Raw genomic sequence first — 22,210 nt, forward strand, 5'->3', positions numbered from 1 at the left:
TCGAAGACAAAAGCAGGCCTAATTTTTTAGCCAGATTTTGCTGACTGTAATCAAAAATCTCACTGGCTGCCTGGTTTTATTAGCTGTAACAAGCTGGCTAACCAACATTAACTCAGCTGACTCATATCATACATCATACAAGAATAATTCAAAAGGGTCTTAAATATAGATTTGATGGCTACATACATAACATGCTACATTAGACTGAAATAAAGAGACTAAGGCTAAAGCTTACAGGTCTGAAAAGTCAGCAATCTCACCAGCTGATAAAACATATAATAGGCATGGAAATAAAGATAAAGTAGAGTATTTTAGTATGTTCGTATTATATTAGGGAAAAATTTAATATTAGACTGTATTTCTATGTTGCCGTTAAGATGGTTACTACAAAAATATATAATAAGTTACTTGGGGAAGTTAGAAAATACTTTATCGAAAGTATTTTCAAACAATATCTCTCACTTTAATATGAAAAAAGGATTCGTGAATCAGGACAAACTGATGAGTTTGGCAAAATCAACTGGGCTATACTTCCCCAAATTCACTACATATCAGGACAGCTGCTAACGTTACCCTAAACTGATATAACAGTCTTATTCTAATGTGATCTGTAACCTCACATAATAATGGGAGGATAACTTGGAAGTAACGCTAGATAACTATTACATGTATCTAGGTAGTTATCTCTTCATGCAAAGAAACATCATACGCTTTAAAGAAAGTAATTAAAAGTAAGCATAAGTAAGTATAAATGAGTAAAGCAGTGGTGAAGCAGCTTCCCACTATGACAAAGACAGCCACCAGTTAGTCTGACCAGTGGTGAGACGTCGCTGTTGGGTAGATTTGGTTGATCAAAGACGCCAGCAAAGCAACACAACACATAAAATAAGCACAGCGGAAACATTAGATAGATCGGACCACCGTGTTTAACTATATATCTTTAAAAGTTACAGTTATGACTGAGAATGACAACAGAAATAATAAAAGTTTGCCGATTTCACGTATCTCTGTAATTTGAATCAACAGCCTGCAACCTCCAGGGGTAACTTAGGGGGTCCCAGGGGGTCTCCAGCAAAAAGGGGAATAATTCATTTGCACTATAATTCCATCCATAAATAACACATTGACAGAATATATGACTGTTTTATCATGGGTGTCATATACTTTCTGAAGTAAAACATTTAAAAGCAAAAATCTTATCAGATGGGGGACCCTGGGACAAAATCTCAAATCTCAAATAGGGGTCTGTGGACTAATTTGTTTAGGGGTCCTTGACATGAAATAGTTTGAGAAGTACTGCTCTGCCTGGAAGTGACTGTTGTTAGTGCAATGTCATGGTGATTCAGTCCATTAGTTTTTTTATTTTGTTATATAAAACTAAACAATACACACATTATACACTATACTTTCTAATAAAAAAAGGAAGAAATGGTAAGAAAGAAGGGAAGAAGGATTGATTTAAAAAGAGAACAATGGTAGTAAAGTCAAGTCAAATGATCTGTCATTGTCCTAACAGCCAGTTTGAATTTATGAGTAACCACTTCCTTAATTTTCTACTGATTAAGCATGGTATTTTTTGTGGAGGAGGCAAAGATGATTAAGGCTTTCTCACATACATCATCTCAGGCTTGAGTCAGCAGGCGGCTCAGCACAAATGACTTCCTGGACTTCAGAATGATACTGTCCTCCATATACTGTAACTGTGGGATACTGAATAGATTGGGTCCATGGATGTGGCAGTTTGTGCAGTAATTTGTACTTCAATAATAAGAGACTACTTGGGAACCAAATAGTCAGGTTATGTCAATTTCTTATCAGCAAATCAATTCAAAAGCAGGAAACTGAATTTGCTCTGTATACACCAATCAATAGAGGCGAATGAACTCTGGTCTGTACCACCTGACTTCATTTTGATGTATGCCATGGATGTACTTAAACTCTGAATATATAGTAGTACATACAGTACAGTATGATTTATTAAAATAAAAAATGGGCCATCCATTTGGGCGATTTAGGTCTCTATCTCACCTGACTGGGTGAGCACATGAACACATGAGAATGTAATTTTTGCCAATAACTCAAACAACTGTAACACCATCTTTTCCGAAGTGAATAAAGTAGCTCTGATTGTAATATTTCTGTGTTTTTCTGTGCTCTTTTCTCCCACAGCACACGGATGCAGTCTCTCCAGGTCGACTCTGTCCAGCGCTGGATGGAGGACCTCCGCCACATGACAGAGGTGGAGTGTATGTGCGTCCTTCAGGCCAAACCCATCGGGGTGGAGGAGGACGCTCAGCAGGGAGAGCTGATTGTGGCCTCTGGGGTGGGTGCAGGGGACCATGTGGCCAGGAACAACCTACAGACGCTCCTTCGCCGAGCGCTGGTCGTTAGCACGGAGCTCGGAAAGATGTTCCAGCGGCTGGAGAAAGGACGCTGGCAGAGGGTCCACAGCACGGCTGTACGGGCAAACTGCCACGTGCGCTCTTTGGTGCATGAGTACAGTGCTGCACGAAGTACACCACCTGAGATGCAGAAGGTGATTTTTTGATGTTTTTGAAATGTGAATCCAGCTTGGTGGTGAAAACAAGCATTGAAATAGAAGTTACAAAAGAGAGGAAGATATGTTCCCAAGTTTTAAATCAGGCACTGAGACTTCCTGATCCACCAATTAAGACCTTTTCATGCTGTCACATAAAAGATTTTAAGTGACATCTATTAATATTTTGCCAGTCTTACACTAAAAAGTCCTAAAGCCATTAAGTAACATATAGTGCTGTGTCACTGTTAAATTGCTAAATGCTAAAACTCAATCAAACTGGACTTTTAAAGTTCATGCCCATTTTCAGTAAAAACCCATATTTACATGCAGTGAAATAACTAGTCATATTTCCTGCCTTAAATATACAGTATAAGTATTTTCCTTTTTATCCACATCCCACAGGCCTTTTAGTGTCAGTCAACCAAATGCCAAACCAGAGAAATTTGCAAATTAGGCTACCAAGTGATGAGGTATTTCCTATTGAAAAATTAAAAATGATATCCTTAAACCCTTTGATCTCCAAGACCACTGAAAGGTCAGACTCAGACAAGTAACAGTACAATAAATTAATAACGGGAGAAAACAGCAAGAAATTGTAAATGTTAACAGTTGATACATCTGGATCCAAATTATACATATTTTGCCATTGGACTCTTTTTCAAAGTAGATTACTGGTGTAATATCAATGATAAAGAATGTCATTCCTCTTAATAAAATCTGCCAGAATAATCTGAGAAAATGCAGTAACACATTAATCCACATCACATGCAACTATCTAAGAACCCCTGGACAGTTTTCTAGCCAAAAATAAGTTCACCACAAGTGTATGTGGATTATTCATCTCATTTAGAGGAGGGTTTTTTTTCTGTACAGGATAAACTTTACTATGAATGCCGTTCACTTTCAGCTGTAGCTCAGTGTGTTTCTTCTTTCCTTCTGTTCCAGTACGAGAAATCTCTGCTAGAAAAGTGCATGGAGCTGACCAATATCACAGAGAGGTAAAACTCTTAATTGTTAAAAAAAAAAAACAATGTAAAAAGTGGATTCATGTGGAACATGTTGCTAAATGTTGTATTAAATTGCCCCTTTCACCTGCAGGTGCCTTCACACTGAGGACGAGTTCTTCTTGAAGTCCATGAGGGAGGCGATCCATGAGATCCTCACTGATGTCAGTGATTCATTCAGCAACATGATCGACATGGCTTTAGCCAATGAGATCCAGGTATGTAACTGCAGCGATGTGATGCAAATCATGCGTTCCTGTGGTCCTGAAACTGGAACCTAATACACTGAATCATAACTTCCACCATCTATGAAACTGAAGCCTCAATATATTTACATTATTAGGCTGAATATTCGTGTGAAACATGTGAAAATGATTTAAGACCATGTGGAGTGTATGTATATAAAAAAATAGAATAATTTAAAAGGATGTTGGCTCAAACAGAAAAGTCTCAGAAATTTTCAAGATGAGTTGATATACAGCAGTTTGAACACTTGGAGCTCATGTTCACATCTACTTGTTACAAGATGTTAAAAGGAAACAGAGAAGTAATGGACTGCTGACAGCTGCTGTACTTGAGAGCTCTAGCTCACATGTTCCCTCAAAGACCAGAAGCATCATATGGAAAAACATACTGATCAATTTGACCGTTTTGGCTGTTTGTCACTTCTCTTTCTTTCTTCACCTCTTCATAGGGCTGTTTGAGGGTTTGTGATTGGTTTTAAGGTTAAAGTTAGAATTAGATGCACAAGGGACTTAACTGAAGTACTGCAGTTCAATCAGCTGAAAACAGTCTAATATAATATAATATAATAATGGATTCAGTATGATGTGTTCTGTGCTAATGGAGGATTACATCATCTCTGTGTGACTTACAGAGTTAAGGTAAACTACCAGACTTATTTATTATTTCACTCTAATTATTCCATGATTACAGTCCCGCAAGTAATGGATGATTGAATTTCATGTTTTAGTAGTGAGACAGAGAGTTAATGTCTGCAGGAAAAAAAAAAAGTTTGTATATTTATATTCTTAAAATTAAACACCTGTTACACCTGCATCATGTTTCTCTTCAATAAAGTTTATTCAGGTTGAGGAACATTTGTACGAAGCCCTCAAAGACCCAAAAGATGTATTTTTTTCTTTTGCTTACTTATGGATCTTGTGCAGAAAAGATAATAACTTATGCTCACAAGATAAAGAAATATTCTCTATTTTGACGTCAAGCAAAAATTAAAGATCTTGAAGTGCAACTGTTGCACATTTCTGCTTTTGGTGCCATGGAAAGAAACAGACTTTAGTTTTTATGAAAAGGCATTTTTGTCATAAGAATAATTTGAAAGATGACGTGATTACAGGAAAATTCTACAAGCTGTGTCTTAATGTGATAATCTAAACACCATTTAAAAACAACAGCTACTGACTTGCATTTCCGGGTCCGTGATAAAAAGCTTTGATCTTTCCTGCAGGTTCTGATCAAACAGATTGAATCATCAGACAGTGTACACACCATCGGCAGTGCCATTAGCAACCTGCTGTCCCTCACTCAGGATGGACCTCAGCTCTGCAGCATCATTGCCAAGGTACTGTGACATACTGCTGCAACGATTAGTCGATTAATCAAGTAGTCGATCAACAGAAAATTAATCGTCAACTATTATGGTAATGATTCTCTGGTTCCAGACCAAACGATTAATCAGTTAATGGAGAAAATAATCAGTGGATTAATTGATGAAATGATGAAAATAGTTGCAGTCGTGTCTTGATCCTGTGTTGTAACATCGCCTTGTTCATGGGTTTGATATAAGTGGAGACTCATTTCAAGACTGAGACCACCAACGACCATTTAAATGAATCTGTCTGAGGCACTGACACATGTTATTGTGCAAAAACCTTTGGGGTCGTAGATCTTGACGTCAGTGACAAGTCAGCAGCGTGATGTATTAGATTCTTAGGTTTGCGATTTTCACACAGACCTCCCACTTAGTCTTTGGCTCAGGCAACTTCATCTGATATCACATCTCCGCCCCTTGCTTCATTCTAGACTCACCCCCTGTTATGATCAGCTCCACCTTTCGACGATGTTCATCATCCAGACCAGCAGACCTGCGTGTGCCGGCTCTCTTTATACGTGCCTCCAAAAAGCTATTTCACTGTGAGATAAGACAAAGCGGACCAGACAGCAAGTCTCAATTGGCCATTAGTTAGCTGGCCGCTTCCAGGATACTCTAGATAAGACTCTTCCTGATGGTCCCCACACACACACACACACACACACACACATAGAGAAACACACACACCTCCTTTGCTGCCAGATTGTCAGATCAATACTGTCAGCTCCAATTAGGAGTGAGCATTGATCACAAAGGGAGGTTACTGAGGCGGCTTTACCTATCAATCCGCTCCACCTTTCTTAACTCACTCTGTAGTGCCGCAGGCCGAACCCTCAGAGAGGTGTCTGAGGGGGAAACCTGCCTGCCAATGGCTGCTAATGAATACCCAATACAAAACATTGTCCACCTGCCATCTGAATTAATTAGCTTCTGTCTGTCACACTCTCACATACACACCCTTTACAGTTGTGCGTGCCTTCTGGCTCATATCCGAGCTCTTCCCTCATTATTAATTTTCCGCAGGCTGCTGACTTTACTCATACACTTCTTTTGAATAACTGCAATTAGCTATTTAAATGCTTGGGCGGAGACCTGATATTTAGTGACTGATGTGCTGTGTATGTAGAGGAGAAAGCACGCTCAGTAAAAGTGTGGTACTGAAACAGGCAGCAGAAAAGTAGAAATGAATTAGTGTGTATATAGGCAAACCGGGGTTAAATGCATTTGCAGATTTATTAGATTTTATCCTCTTGGTTTTATTCTGTTGGAGGCACCAGATGGGTGGAGTTAAACAGCATAATGGATATAAGACAGTTAAAGGCAGTGGCAGCTCCTCAGGGAAATTGAGAGTAATATGTAATAATTAGGTATTAACTTGTATTTTACATCTATCTAGCCTGCATGGTCACAATAGCAAATCTCTTTTGCTCATTTTACTCATTATTTACTATAATAATGAGTAAAATGAGCAAATAATGACAGCTTGCATAACAGGGTTGTTGTTGGGTCATAAAGTCATCCCCTTGGTTTTGTACAAGAATTATGTAATCAACAAATCTATACATTGAGGATTATTAAACACAAAAGGTGTGTATTTAAAGACATATTAATGTACTTTAAACCTGTGTAAATTAAATTAAAGTTAACATATTATAGCAAGTGAGTGACATCTATTTAAAACTTGCTGTGGTAGCTTTACTGTATAAATCGATGTATAAATATAAAAACATATAAGTTTCATTAGCTTCTAGATGACTTGTTAAATTTGTTCCAGATCTTACATCTGCCATCTTCTTCTCTAAATATAATAACTCACAACGTCTCACATGTACCTCCTATGGAGTGTTTAGACTCTCACATGATATGGCACCTCAAACCACTTTTCTGTAACTTGACAGGCTGTCAGACTACAGATTGTCATGATTGAATGAGCCTCACCCATCTGTTATACCGAGCAGATCATAATAAATCATGCTGTCAAACACCACCCATGTCTGCCTTTGCTTGATTTCCTACTTGTAAAGATGCGAGAAATATGATCAGATTCAGACTCAAAAGTCTTTGAATATTAGCGTGTGTGTACTAAAAGTCTCCTAATCAAGTATCAAAGGGATAGATTATAGATAGACAAATAGACACACACTTGTAGGTAAATTTTATTCTGATATTCACCTGATCTTTATGTCTTTTAACTGTGGGAGTAAACTGGAGCATCAGCATACACGGCGAGAAGCAAACAATCAAGAAATCTGTTATACATATGAGCTGACAGTGCTATGTGCCACCTCATAAATCAAACAGCAGCTGGAATATTAAAGAGCGACAGTGTCGTGATGTAGAAGCGGTTTTGCTGTCTCAGTGTTAACCTACTGTCATGATGGATACTGATCTAAATGTGTCTGTGTTGGCAGACTCCTCATGTGTGTGTCCTTGCTCTCATAACACAGAAAGCTGTAGGCTGCAGGGTGTGACAGCACGGCGTGTTGATAACTGAGGCCGGGTGAGAGTCAACGTGTCATCAAAACCTTGAGCAAAGAAGGCATAAACATTTAGAGATGTAACACATGAAAGTATCTGTTAGAAGACTGAGATAAGGAGTGTCACTCTCATTCCCCATTGCAATGAGCTGTGTTCTTCTCAGTGTAGGAAGTATTACAGTTTATCCGCGGTGACCTTTTGTTAGTCTTAGGGGAATTAATAGATATTTAGTTTTTCAATTACAGTCTTTTTGTTTGCTAATCAGGAAGTAACTTGTCTGCATCCCCTTGAAACTCAGGAAACTGCAGGCGTTGTGTGAGCGCATACAATAGACCAGAGCACAGAGTTCAATTCAGAAAACTATGAGATGGAAAGAACACGCTTACACGCTGTGTAGGCCTGTACATGCAAACACACCGGATAGAGAGGCATTTTTAGATGAGTAGTCAAGTTTCACATGATGATGTTAGTGTGCCGAGTACCAAAATGCGTGAGTGTGAGAGTAAATAAGCTTCATGGGCTTTGTTTGAGGAATGAGGATGAAGTCAGTGGAAACGATAGCAAGTTGTTTGACGATCCGTGAAAAGGAAAAGCAGGCGAAAAGCTGTGTAGAAGAAACAAGAAGATAAAGGTTTAAGAGAAGAACCAATTTGATGGCTGTTTGTTTTCCGGCTGCAGTTGTCTGGTAACTGCAGCTGGAGGTTTTATTTTTTCTCTGATCAATTACTGCTTTTAGACTGAATTAAAATAGAGATAAATGATATGAAATTACCACATTTTTTAGGCAGGCACTTGTCAACTGTTGCATTCATTGCTGGTTTATGTCATATTTATTTAATATGGCACTTTGATATAACAACTGTAATCAAGTAAATGAACAAGCATCACAACATACATACAGCCCAGACAGTATTTGGACAGTTAGACATTTTTTGTTCTTCAGGCTCTGTGCTTCAATGCATTCAATTTGAAATAAAGTAACGGATACATTAAAGTGACAGGGTTTTAGCTTTAGATTAGCTTTACGTCGTTATATACAAAGAACTGTGCGGGAGATATGGCCCTTTTAACACATAGTGCCCAAAGTTTAGGGCTTCAAACACAATTGGACACTTGGCAAATAAATGTTTCTTGTTGATGCATAAAACACCTTGAGGAAACAGAAACAACCATGCAGGTAAACAGGTCAAAAAGGCATCTTTTACTAAAAAAGAAAACACTGTCAGAAGGTTAGAAAGAGACAAAACTATGAAGGAGATCAATTCAAGTTCTGTCACCCTCGAATGTACCTGTCACACATTTAGATATTAGATATTTTTCCAGTATTTAGACGGCATAAATCAGGAAGAATTGAAGTCCTAGAACAGACAAATGTGGATATAAATGCATGCTTAATAATCTTCTAAACTTGATAAAAATCAACTTGATATTTATACCCTGAAAAACTATTTATAACCAAAGAACTAAAGCTCAAAAGTGCATTACATCATTCAGAGATTCTCCAGAGACTCAGAACATTATTTTTGAAAGCTAAAGCAACAATTTCTGCATCAGAGAAAACAGCAGGATCAACAGCCTCTCCATCACTACCTTAACACAGCTCGTATCAGCCTCTGAGCCTCTCTGGAGTTTCAAAAGGGTTACTGAAAACTGTCTGTCAGTGTTAGCCGTTCTTCCAGGTATGGCGGACCGATATTGCATAGGCAGCGAGCAGGAAAAAGTGGTCAGGCTGGAGGGCAGGATGATTAGCCACTCCAAGCCCTGGCGGCATGGCCTTAGCAGCATATGAGACATGCCAGCCCAGTATAATGGCCTTATTAGGATAATGGTGGTAGTTACAGGCTTCGTCTTCCTCCAGGTAATTTTACCTATTTGCACGGTGAATAGAATTGAATACCTGCAAGTGTTTTTTGTCAGAGGGGAGCTTTAGTGTAGACATGGAGCCAATACAGAAGCTATTTTTGTTTGTTTACACCAAGCATAATCTAACAGAAAATGCTCAGCTATTATGGTCAGCAAATCATCTTTTTCCTGCTCAGTGCTTTCCATTCATGAAATATGTATATTTTGGCTGCTTTTATCTGACATGATAAATTGTTTGAGCCATTTGATTCTGTGAGTTGGCAGGCTCACTGAGTAAAGCTAGCCAAATTCATCGGTCATTTCGGGTCTACTGGACTCTTAAAAAACGGCATGCTGCTATTGGCGTAGATCTGCTGGACCTATTGGCTCTCACAGCGATGTCTAGCGGAGGAGCAATTTGATCCATCATTTTGCGCAATCATGTGTGCTTCAAGACGAGAGCTGATTATGGCGTATTGTTGTACAATTTGGTGGTATGAATCCTAATGTCACGCTTGTTGAAGTCTCAAAAGATCTCTAACTTAGTTGTTTATCCACCTTTTTTGTCCCAGAGTAACTTATGCTGCTGAAAAAGTACAGCGAACGAATCGCTCAAAAAACCATGGCCGCAATACAAAAACAAAACAGAAAATCTTTCTATAAGAATATAACTTATTTAATTATTTCCTGGCTATGGGCTCTTGAACCCTCTGATAAACTATAATCTTTAAAATGACTATGCCTCAATGACATGTGACTGACATCTGACAGGGTTGTAGCCAGCAAGTTGCGGCTGCAGCCATAGAGTAACAATATCAACGGAGGAAAGAACAGCAACAGATGCAAAGCTATGCAGCATTAATTATAACTTCAGGGAAGGTGCTGTTTAACAGGTGCTGGGACGTGAACATCCTGTGGCTTTAACATTGAAACTTGTGCACAGCCTTTGTAATTAGTAAGTTACTTAAAAACATGGTTTGCAACTCAGCATCATGTTTAAAGACACTTTAAAACGACACAAATTGTACATCATGCTGGATATGGTTTTGCTTTTCTTGAGACTTAATTTGTCATGATTTTGCATATATATGGCTTATAAAGGTATAGCTGACATTAGTATTTTCACTATTAAAGATTAATGAAGCCCTGGTCTGCTTCCACAGGAAGGAGCTGTGGTGGCCCTGTTTAAGATCTGCAGGCAGGACCGCTTCAAAGACCTCTACGCTCATGCTCTGAGAACAGTGGCTTCCATCTGCTGTGTGGAGGAGGGCATCAACCAGCTGGACAAGGTATCTCTCTCTCATATAAACAATCGTGTGAGGAAAACTTATTGACCTTCCCTGGAAGTGTGGAAGTCTGATCTGTACAATCAACCTTATGCAGACCACACTGGGGAAGAAATCATAATGGAAAGTGTGTGCGTGTGTGTGTGTGTGTGTGTGTGCGTGTGTGTGTGTTTGTGTGTGTGTGTGACAGAAAAAGAGAGATGACGTACAGTCTTTCCAGTAAAATACCTTGGCTACCTCCAGTCCAGACGGATTACGTTTACACTGATCAGCTGAAGTTGTAGCTCAGGCGGTGCAGTTGTTCCTCTTCCCAGCAGCACGGTATATTCTGTCTGGTACGCATGCAGCAAAGCTCTCACTCTCAATGTTATGACTGGGAGGCTACTTTATTTTCACAGGGGAATATTTGCCAACAGTGGTGGGAGAAGGAAGCTTGGCTGCACAGAAACAAAGTCTGTGATCAAAGAATTGAAGGATGAAAAGTTAAATGGAGGGTTACCAGAAAACAGAATATATTTCTTCACTTCCTTATGGCAGGTTGTCCTATACGATATTGTTAACAAATTTAAAATATCTTGTATCTTATATACGTTGGTATAATTAACATTTAAACAACCTTGAGCTGGTGCTGCTGGTGCTAGAATCTAACTAAATTAAGATTACATTTCCTAAAAACCCTGTTGATTACTGTCAGCAGGAGGATCTTCTTTGGGTCATTTATACGTTACTGAAGAAAATAAATATGTTGCAGAGGATTTTACCCTCTACTACCAGCAAATTCGATTGTAAAATGCAATGTAGGAACTGGCAGGGAGAGCTAATTTTAACAGCAGCAGTGTTTTTGTTTATGTCTCATATTGAATAATTGATGTAACATGTATCACCTTTACATGTTTAGGAGGCATTGTTGACTGTATTATCACTTTTTGGGAAACTTTTGACTACATAAGTTTTCCAGCTTTCTATTTACTTGATTAAATTTTCATGAATGACTTCACATAGTTCAGTTACCCCAAGGCTGCGGAGCTGCCATTAAATTCTGCTGTATAAATTTAGGATAGGAGACAGTGAGGAAATAAGCATCATTATGTGTATAGGTTGAGTGCGTTTGGAGTTTTTTTTTTTTGTCTGATGATGACAGAAGTATACAGTAAACTCACAAACAGATGACTCATGGTTTACAGTGAGCCTCCCTGGTGCTCAGAGATGAGATCATTATATCAGGCCTCCTGACCGCAGAGCTGACAGGTCAAACATTTAGACGTGCACAACTTATATCTGTGTACTTAGTGTGTGTGGGTGTGCATGTGTGAGAGAGAGAGAAAGCTAATGATACACCTATCTTTGTGTGTCCTTGTGTGTTCTCTATCGAGAATTCAACCAAAATAAACAACAGACGCACCTGTGTCAAGCGCGCATTTACAGCAAGACAAATATAACCTGATTCTGGCAAATAATGATGCCACAACGGTGTCTGTGTTCACATATAGAGCAGCTGGGACAGCATGAATCATCCAAGTGTGAAAACTCTTTAACAGGAACCAAAGTCCGCCCCAGATTAGCAGCCTCGTCCCGGGAGAGGGGCTGTCAGGCAAGTCTACGCTACCAACCGCTCACTGGTGATCGCTCAGGCTTGAGAAACACAACTGTCACTGTTGAGGGGTGATCGAGAAAAAAGGGGCCGGTATGCACCCGCACTGCTCGTTGGTAGATGCACTGTATACTACTGAGTTTTATCCCCAACTGGAACATTATGAAATCATAACATGGTGAATGGGGGAAGTATTGATTGAGAGCAAAGCTGCTTGAGCTGTACAAAGAAAAAAAAACTTAAAGTGCATATGGAGGATGGATGGATGGTTCTTATTTTATTTGACTGAACGTGATAGATTAAACCTGTTTTGAGGTGTCAGGCTTTACGCTGAAAAAATAAACAGTGCCAAAATATAAAATAAAATTTTACGGCATGATTATGTGCAACATATACCGGCCAGGATGTGGCAGTGAACGTGATAAAAATGCTGCTTTTCTTGAGCATCTATGCATGTCAATGTCGTATCCTAACATGCTGACACTTATCAATCTGCAGTCATGCATGTTTGTGTGTGTTGCCTTTTCTATTTTCAGCAGGGCTTCTCCGGTCTCTCCAGGGTGCCATGCTTCAGAAAGAGAGAGACCATTTCTGGGGTCAAAAACTAAAAACACTTTAATTTGATTTTGATAAAACATACCCTTTAATAATGTATTACTGCAGCCTCCCTGTGTTTTCATTTGGTGTCAGAGTTCAGTATTCTGCACTTTTGTCACTGCAACAAAGAAACTACAGTTCAGTCATCAGCTAAAATACTTGGAAACAACAGGATGGCATCAAGCAAAAACTTTCCGTGAGGTGTCGGTAAATAAGGAGTACAACTCCTCATTTTAGGAGTTGGGGAACATCCTATTTTAGGGAGGAGGAGGAGGAGGAGGTACAAGAAGGGACAGGGGGGGGCTAGATGAACGGGGGTGTGGAGAGTAGATTGTTCCACGTCAGTGGGTCGTGCTGGCACAGTGCTGCTGACGTCCACGGAGACAAAAATAGGGAATTGCCCTGTGAAGCTCGGCGCACTGATGCTCGTCAGCAGATAAGACTGACAGGTGTGGCTGGCTGAGAGCTGACGGTTTGCCTCACTCTGGATGCTTGTCTCTAAACTTTTGTTTTCCAGAGTGATGGCTGGCAGTAGCTGAGCCTCAAAAACACTTGATTTGCTCATTTCTCAACTCGTAGCAATAATGACTGTGATTTAAAAGTGACAGTAATAAAGAAAATGTTTCTGATGTATCAGTTTATGACATTTTTTCAAAGAAGTATGGTGTCCATTATCACCTCCCTGGAAACAATCATTCTGCAGCTTTTGTCTATGAAACTAGAAGTTAATCGGTACTTCCAGAGTGTGCTGATTTTCAACACTTAGACATATGAAAGCTTGAAAAGAACTATTGCTGAATGATCCACAGTAACAAACAGCAGCTGTAACAAAGTGTGTATGAACTGTGCACCACTGCCCCCAAGTGGATGAAGATCTGTTCTACATCTCCATTATCTCCTAAAGCCTCTGTACACTGTCTGATTCCGTATCACACCTACACACGCCAACACAAACACAACGATGACTTCAATATGACCTCATGCCCCTAAGAAAACTTCTCTTCAAACAAAAAAGATTTCCTGCTCCCAGTAGTTCTATAACTTGGAGCTCCTCGTCAAACCTGATGATGCACACACCCTGGGTCGCTGCCAGCCAGATATACAAGAGTTTCTCAGTGGCACATTCACCCTGGATGTAGCCATTAAATCAAAGTGGTGTGTTTTAATTGAGATGGCTTTACGGGCAGAGCTGCGAGTTTTAGCCAAACTGACACTTAACTGTCTGTCTGGATGGCCGGTGATGCTGCTGAGGTTTAGTCAACCCTGCACTGAAATTAAATGAGAGTTTACTTCAACAGTTCAATTGGAAGTGATTTGTAACTCTACTATTCTGCATTCAGGGAAACTACATCCTGGTAACCATCCTGATGGTTCTGCATGTATTAACTCATTAACTATAAACTGCACATTAGATTATCCCTGACTGTTTTCCAAAGCATAGAACATTTTTTAGACAGCAAATGGTTTACGTTCAATTTGCTGTGATATGAAAAATCAACTTGCAGATATTTCAGATTTTCTTAAAGCAAGTTTAAATCAAATTAATCATCAGTCACAAAAGTTTTTAGGCATTTTTTACTAAGTGTTACAGCCGACATGCACCTTTCTCAATGTTCAGATACATACATATACAGTAATATAAGCCGGGTATTTCACACATGAAGAACACACTGCTCTTGTTGTTGAAGAGTATTTGTGGTGGCTTGTCTACTTAAAACTAACGGCTGTTCATATACCCTAATTAATCGATTATAATAAATTGTTACTATTATGTATTTATATCATAATATTATAATGTCTACTGTATGTTGTGTGACGTGCAGGTGGATGGGATCCTGTGCCTGGCGGACATCTTGACTGATGAAAGCAGCGTGGAGGCAGCCAGGGCCGAGGCAGCGGCGGTGGTGGCTCAGATCACCTCGCCTCACCACACATCCACACAGCACCTCGCCAGCTTCCTGGAGAGCATGCACGACATCGTCACTGCGCTCATCAGTGAGTGGACTTGGCGTTGATGATGTCACCTTGACCTTTGACTCACAATAGGGCCTGACTGCGGATTGCTTATGATTTGTTAATATACTGAATGTGTGTGTGAAGCAGGATTTGTTTATTTTTGTATTTATTTTTTGATTCTTTATCAAAGTCAGTGAGTTTTTTAAATTGTAGAGGAAGGTAAAGTTACAACATATTTTACTTGGTAACATTTGTAAGGAACTCTGTGGGTTTATTTTAATTTAGTATGCAATGATGGATATTTTTGGCAGGCATTTTTAATTTCCTTTTAATGTTTGAAACACATATCGTATAATACAAAAAGTACATCCCTTCGTCTGCTTCCTGCAGTACCCTGTCCAAATTAAAGATGGGTGTCCTCAAACACCGGAACAGCCTCCCTGATAAAATTCGCCCTTGCATCTGACCTTTAAATTTATATAAAACTGAAAACTCTACATGCAAAAAAATATAAATAACAGTTAAATTCTGTAAATGACTTATCTTGTTGCTGCAAGTCAACCACCTCAAACTGGTGCAAATAATGTGGTAGTCAACTTGTGCACTTCATTGAAAGTTTTATTTTCAGGTGTGTTATTGTGTTATATTGGAACAACTGTGTGTATTTACTGATCTGTCTTTCTCTCAGAGTTGTGCGAGAGCGCCTCCTGTGGTGAAGTGTTCCTCCTGGCGTCTGCAGCCTTAGCCAACATCACCTTCTTTGACAGCATGGCCTGTGAGATTCTCCTGCAGCTTAATGCCATCCAGATCCTCCTGCAGGCCTGTAAAGACCGCCAGAGAGTCGACACACCTTACTCCAAAGACCAGGTAGACATCTGCATTCATCCTAAAGAGTAAAACGAAGAGAAAGAGAAGAGAGAGTGGAGAATTAACATGCTTTGTCCATCAGAGGCTACTGTTAAAATGCCAATATTGCTCTGTAGGTATTTAATTTAACTACAGAAATGTCAGCAGGTAAAGAAAACAGTGTGCATGAACCTCTCTGGATAAGTATAAAAGAGCATATGTGTCAAACATTAAATCGTGTTATTTGTTATTTACATTTCAGGTGGTGACAATCTTAGCAAACCTCTCAGTCTTAGAGCAGTGTGCTCCTGAAGTGCTGCAAGAACAAGGTAATCTATTTTCCAACTATAATTTTAAATTGAATGCCATATATTATTGTTTGGGTTTTAAAGTAAAACTGTTGTTGTTTGCATGAAATGAACCACTTACATTCAAAAGCAAGAAAATTAGTAATTCTTCTTTAATCCTCAAGATGGCAGCATCAGGTAATATCTGTGAAGTAGCTTGGAAGAGCTGAAATAAAACAGCCGCTGAGCATTTTGCAAATATTTTAACCAAACTATAAAACATATTAATATCCTTTTTATTAATGTTTTTCACTCTTCAGTTTCACATTTTATATGTTCTGCTCATATATGTGGCTTTGTTGTGTGTAGGTCATTTCTGTCCTACTGGACCAGCCCTTGTAGAGTCAATCTAGATAACATATTCTGTTGGTGTTATGCTTACATTCATGTGTTATAAAATACATAGAAGGATACATATGTTGTCATTATGGGTCTTGGCCATAGTTTCGACCTCTGATTGAGGCAGTATCAGTATCATTCTGTGTATTTGCATGAAAGAACCTCAGTCATTTAGTATTTCCAAATATATTTCATGGTTTGTTCTTGCCTGCTTTGGTGAAAGCTGGTTGGTGATTTACAAAATTAGATCCTAGAATGAGTAGCCAAAACTAATTCTTCTTGTACAATGTGCACAAAGTATTTTAAAGTCAGTTTTTTAAATCAGTCCGTTTGTTTTCTTTTTCTCTGCTATTTACGCCTACTCAGTACCGACTGTGCAGTTTATCTCATCTCTTTCTTTTGTGTTTTGAGTGTATTTGGACTATTGACTTGGCTTTCTGACTACACTTTTTTATCTGAATCGTTTCTGGCAGTGTTGTATTTACTGTCTGGGTCCTGTCTAATTGTAGTGCTTGGTTTACCTGAACACTTTGTGACTGTTCTTGAGTCTTGTGTAACTTTATGTCTGGGAGGTTTCAGGCTCATGTGTTTGTTGTGTTTGGCTCCTATCTCTCCGACTGTTTATGTGTTCATTTGTTTTATGTTGTGAGTCTTAGAGGTGTTGCTTCGGTTCTGTGTTTCTTTCTGACTGTGCTCTTTGTTGTATCTCTATCATTCCTCCAGACAGCTTTGATTCTTTGGTTTCTTGTCCGGCTGATCTGTATGTTTATTTTTATGTCCATCAGGCATAGAGCGACTGCTGCTGCTGCTGGGAGAAAAGCCGTCCTCCTCCAGTCCATCAGAGGGCGCAGCCTGCGAGCGTGTCCAGCAGAAAGCTGCTGTCACACTGGCCCGACTGAGCAGAGACCCTGATGTGGCCCAAACAGCCATCCAGCTAAAAGGTATTTCTTTTTTTTTTATTAAACAGGTGACAAATGCAGTAAGTTAAAAGAAAAAAAAGTGCTAAAAAAGAAGTGGTGAAAAGAAACAAGGTTAACAGCAACAGCAGAACAGAATAAATACTTCCTAATGAGACGACTCAAGGCATAAATGTGTGGCTGCTTAGTTCACCACAACCACCAGAGGGCTCCAAAACAAGAAAAAAAACCCAACTCAATCACAATTTACCACTATATATTTAAGTTGTCCTATCCTATGCTTTGTTTTGTATAGCTGACTTAGACTGGCTTATGTTATGAGAGAGGAGTATAAAACGTGTAGTTTAAATGTTGGGAGGGCCTATTTGGTCTTGAATTAATTGGCTAAATTAAAGGGAAGTGGATTTTTATGCATAATTACAAATAAAGCTGGGCCTTGAATTGAGCCTTGAGATACTCCATTTTTAATTAAAAAGGCAAAGACATGAAAATAACTAACTGTACATGACCTTGAATATTTATTTAATTAACAGGGGAAAAAGTCACGGCTTCCGATGTGATTTCACAGACCAGAGGTTTTCCTTCTATCACTTGACAGAAAAAAAAAAACATTAATACACAAATGTGCTGCACGTGCTTTCCCTCACAGACCTTGTTGTCTCATGGGTGGCAGTTCTCCATGAATGCTTTATGAAAAACCCATCATTTGATCAATGGAAATTAACATATTTTATACTCCATGGCAGAAGTCTGACATGGAAAGAGTGTTTTTTTTTTTAAATTTTCTTTTCTTTTTCTCTCCTGAAAGGGTGATACTATTTCTGTCTGATTTCATTTAAAGTATGCTCAGATCGAACCATTCTGATGTTCTTATGATTACAAAAAGTACTTTTACCCTGAATGTCTTCTGCACACGAGTAGAGCTGCTCTGCACCTCATTTTGATATCAATGTCTATGAATTGGACAAGCTGGTAACTGAATTTCTCCTCTGCTGTCTTTAGCTGTTCCTCGTCTTATTGAACTGTGCCGCTCCCCTACTGAGAGAAATAACAGCGACTCAGTGCTGGTCGCTTGCCTGGTAAGTATAAAGTGTGTATCTATATGTGTGTGTGTGTGTGTGTACAGACACTTAGCTATGTGCCAGCTATGAATACAAATATGTCATTCAAACACTCAAACTGCCTATTTCAGTCGTACCCTGAAAATACTATACATTTTTAGCTGGACTTACTAGTACTTCAATAGTATGAATTGGGGGCATCATACCACAGGCCTGCGTGTACAACATCAGTGCACCAAATGACTGTCCAATTTAATTACATCCACAGGCCAATATTTGAAAATTGAAAATATATCACAACCTCAGTATCTTTAAGCCATGTTGAGATAGCTGACCGGTTCACATCATCTCAAACATTGTATGTTTAAATATGTACATATCATGAATAATATCCCTGCTTGTACTTTATCATTCTCCCATTCTGATCATATTTTATTAAGACCAGATCTTAGGGCCGATGAGGGGATTTGAAGCGCATAATGGTCAGGAGCTTAATTGGGCTGCTCCGCTGCGCTGAGAAATGCCCTCTTCTTCACTGTAACCCCACTTGTCAGTCTATTCAAATTAATGTGATTCTATTTTATCATTTTAGCCAAGGGTTAAGTAGTGCATTTGTAGGTGTTGAATTTTTACCTTCAAAGAACGCGGAGCTTTCACAGATCATTTGTAATCTTAAATGTAAATGCTGGAGGCTCTCCTGGCTGAATGGGTTTGAGACGTCACACATATCACTCATGCACTCTCGAGATCACATGAGATGTGGTAAAAAAAAAAAAAAAAGAAATTATGGCGTGTTATTGAGCCAGCTCCTGGTCTGGTAGGACTGAACTGAGTTTCCTCTAGTTTCATCAGTTTGTACAGTATTACTACAGTTTGTTGTTGTTTTGCTGTAAACCTGCAGAAATATCTAACCATATAAAACTTGTACAGTTACAATATGTGAGATTGCATGTGCATATACACATGATTGATTTTTATGTGTGCATTTGCATAAAACATTACTGCATGATCTTCATCTGAGATGTATATATGTCTGTGTGTCTTTTGTGCACATGCATACTGATATGTGTGTGTGTGTGTTTGTGTCTCCAGGCTGCCTTGAGGAGGCTGGCAGCAGGGTGTCCAGACAGCATTGAGGCAGCCGACCACCAGCAGCTGATCAAACCGCGGCTAGTCGACTCTTTCCTGCTGTGTTCCAACATGGAGGAGAGCTTCGTATGACGGCCTGCACACCAAGCACTTGGTGGGGGAAAACTGAACTCATGTACAAGATCATGTTCTGTTTCATGACACAGAAAGGAACTAATGAGCAGTTTCACTTCAGAACAAAGTATCTGAGAAGGATTTTTTTTCCCCAGGACTTTCCAGACTTTATACTGGATGCACAGTGAATGGAGTGAAACTGCATCATGTCAGTTTGGACGGATGGAAAAGACATTGATATGTAATTGTAGATAAACGCGTGGTGTTGTGCAACTCAGTGTTCTCATTAAAATGAATATGGTGTGCTGTTCTATGGAAAAAGGTCATTAGCTCATTTTATTCCACATAGAATTTCATATCAGTAATGATTTTATAAGAGTAGGTGCTACTTTTTAAGACTAAAAGTATAACCTGATCTGAAATTAAACACTTTATATGCTACCACTGTGCAATTTTTTGTTATAGGCTGAGTATTTATATTGTATCCAAAGCATTTTGGCTATTTTAGAACAAAGACAGAAGCTTCATATGAGAAGATAAGACAATATAATGGATTATGTATGATTATGTATATCTAGTTAAATCCTTTTTTGTGTCTCTTATTATGTTCATTTGATCAAAAAAATGCGTTTTGTTAATGTTTTCAGTCTGCAGCCACTTTATTTGGATAACCAAGTACAACTAAATTATTACAGTTAGGTTAATTATTATATGTTTTCTGTATTTTTGTGTATTTGAGTACTTCAAATGACATGGCATGTAGAGTTACTCCCTTCAACTTTTTTGCCATCAATCTTAAGTATTATATTTGCTACTGGAAAATGGATCTTTAAAAATGGTCTTGGATTTGGTAAAATGCTTTTTATTAAAAGAGAATTACCATTATTGCTTGCCATGCATGGAATAAAGGCAATCATCAGTCTAATGTTCAGTGTATTTTATGATGGTGAAGTGAATTTCTCTCATATGTTTCGTTATTGGAGCTCTGTGACAAAGCTGGGGCAGTTGTATGCCTCAGTTTTCCATGAAATATGGTGCATGCACAAGAACATTAAAATAATGATGAATGTACATGCTGACAAAACAAATAGATAATCAGAGGAAAAGTACATAATTATATGACTACAGAGAGACAAGAGCAAAAAGAAAACCATGAGATGCTACCCGACAGCCACTGCAGACCGATCCTCGAAGAATTGTCTGACAAAGAGTGAGAGTTATCATTCAAACTGGTGTGTTCTTAAAAAAGCAATGAAGAAGGATCAAATTCTCCTGAAAGTTTTGTCCTTCAGAGCAAACTTGGAGTCATGTTTCTGTTCACCTGGTGAATGTAAGTCCAATATTCACTCTCCTTTAGCTCTGTTCTGGTCTCTTATTATCTCATAAGGGAAATATTTGGCTCTTTAACTTCTAAAGGCTCCACTATATTCACCAGCTAGTCAGTAACTGTGTCTGTTTGCCATTTGGTGCTGAGTAGGTAGTGTACAGTGGTTTTTTTTAGAACTTTTAGTCTGAAAACAGCTGCCTGCTGTGGCAAAAACGACGCTATGAGAGCGATGTGAGTAAACCAAAACAGTAAAATTGCAGCTGAACAGCTAAACAATGAGCTGAAACTCACTATAAAGCCTCATAAAGCTGCAGAGTCACTGATTCTCTGTAGCTTCATCACCATGAGTGGCGCTTCTCACATTACACACTGTCATTTGATACATCGTTATTTTAAAAAATATCAGTTACAGCCACTTTAAGGTGACATGCACACTTACCTACATCCTCTTGACCAGTGTTAAGATGTGCTTGTCAGCATTTGAAGCATCTTTGAATAAAGACAACTTAGCTCCACTGAGAAACAGGCTGCTTTTCAACTTTTGTGCGTCTTTATTGCGGTCACTCTAATCACAGGTACAGCAGGCACATTCAAAATAGTCATCAGACAGTGCCGTCTTAATGCGGTACATTCCACGTCCATGCAGCTAAGGTTCCCTGGAAGCCTTCCCTGACCTCCAGCTATCTCTGAGGAACAACACTCACATATTCTGTCTTGTCAGAAATGCAAAGGCACAAGGATGAACTAAGCCTTTGAATTAGGCTCACAGAGAGAAAGAGGCAAAGAGACTAAAGAGCAGGAGAGCCCAAAGGTCTACCTGTTGGTAGCCTACCTAAAAACCAGGAGGAACATTTGCTGTTTAAGCCTCAAACTTTCCAAAACATCAAGTCTTGCAAGGAGGAATGCAAGAGAAGAATCTAATTGTGCACACTTTCAAAACCTTGTCATTGAAATGTCCCCTTTTCACAACTAGAAAATTCATTAATTAATTTAAAATGGATTTTAAAAGGGTTCATAAGCCCAAGTACTTCACAGCTCAAAAGTGATTGGGACATGATGCAGCAAGTGACAGCAAATAAATATGTGAGGGCTTATCTGCAAAACTTGTCCTTTGTATTGTGATCTCTTTGATAAAAACTTAGGTTTTTTTTTTTTCTTTCCATAAGCCTTCCTCTCCTTGGAGAGACAATTGAGGGTCTTCTTGCTTTATCTGTAGCTTCTTTTTCACCTAAGGGCACTTACTGCTGAGCCTGGACTTGTTACAC

At 39.0% G+C, this 22,210-nt stretch overlaps 1 protein-coding gene across 3 annotated transcripts in view; it reads left to right on the forward strand.

The window, feature by feature from the left end:
• LOC121897514 (protein inscuteable homolog) overlaps window positions 1-20,531 on the forward strand; it is a 56,812-nt gene extending 36,281 nt beyond the window's left edge. For all 3 annotated transcript variants that reach the window (XM_042412062.1, XM_042412063.1, XM_042412064.1), the window contains 11 exons: window positions 2,170-2,536; window positions 3,485-3,537; window positions 3,638-3,761; window positions 5,012-5,125; window positions 10,639-10,764; window positions 14,773-14,944; window positions 15,594-15,772; window positions 16,014-16,080; window positions 17,223-17,378; window positions 18,357-18,433; window positions 19,508-20,531. In XM_042412062.1, the coding sequence (XP_042267996.1) occupies window positions 2,170-2,536; window positions 3,485-3,537; window positions 3,638-3,761; window positions 5,012-5,125; window positions 10,639-10,764; window positions 14,773-14,944; window positions 15,594-15,772; window positions 16,014-16,080; window positions 17,223-17,378; window positions 18,357-18,433; window positions 19,508-19,636 (1,564 nt within the window). In that variant the 3' untranslated portion in view covers window positions 19,637-20,531. The remainder of the gene's footprint in view (window positions 1-2,169; window positions 2,537-3,484; window positions 3,538-3,637; window positions 3,762-5,011; window positions 5,126-10,638; window positions 10,765-14,772; window positions 14,945-15,593; window positions 15,773-16,013; window positions 16,081-17,222; window positions 17,379-18,356; window positions 18,434-19,507) is intronic.
• The last annotated feature ends 1,679 nt before the right edge of the window (window positions 20,532-22,210 follow it).

The sequence above is a fragment of the Thunnus maccoyii genome, chromosome 5 (genome assembly GCF_910596095.1).
Source record: "Thunnus maccoyii chromosome 5, fThuMac1.1, whole genome shotgun sequence".
NCBI lineage: Eukaryota > Metazoa > Chordata > Actinopteri > Scombriformes > Scombridae > Thunnus > Thunnus maccoyii.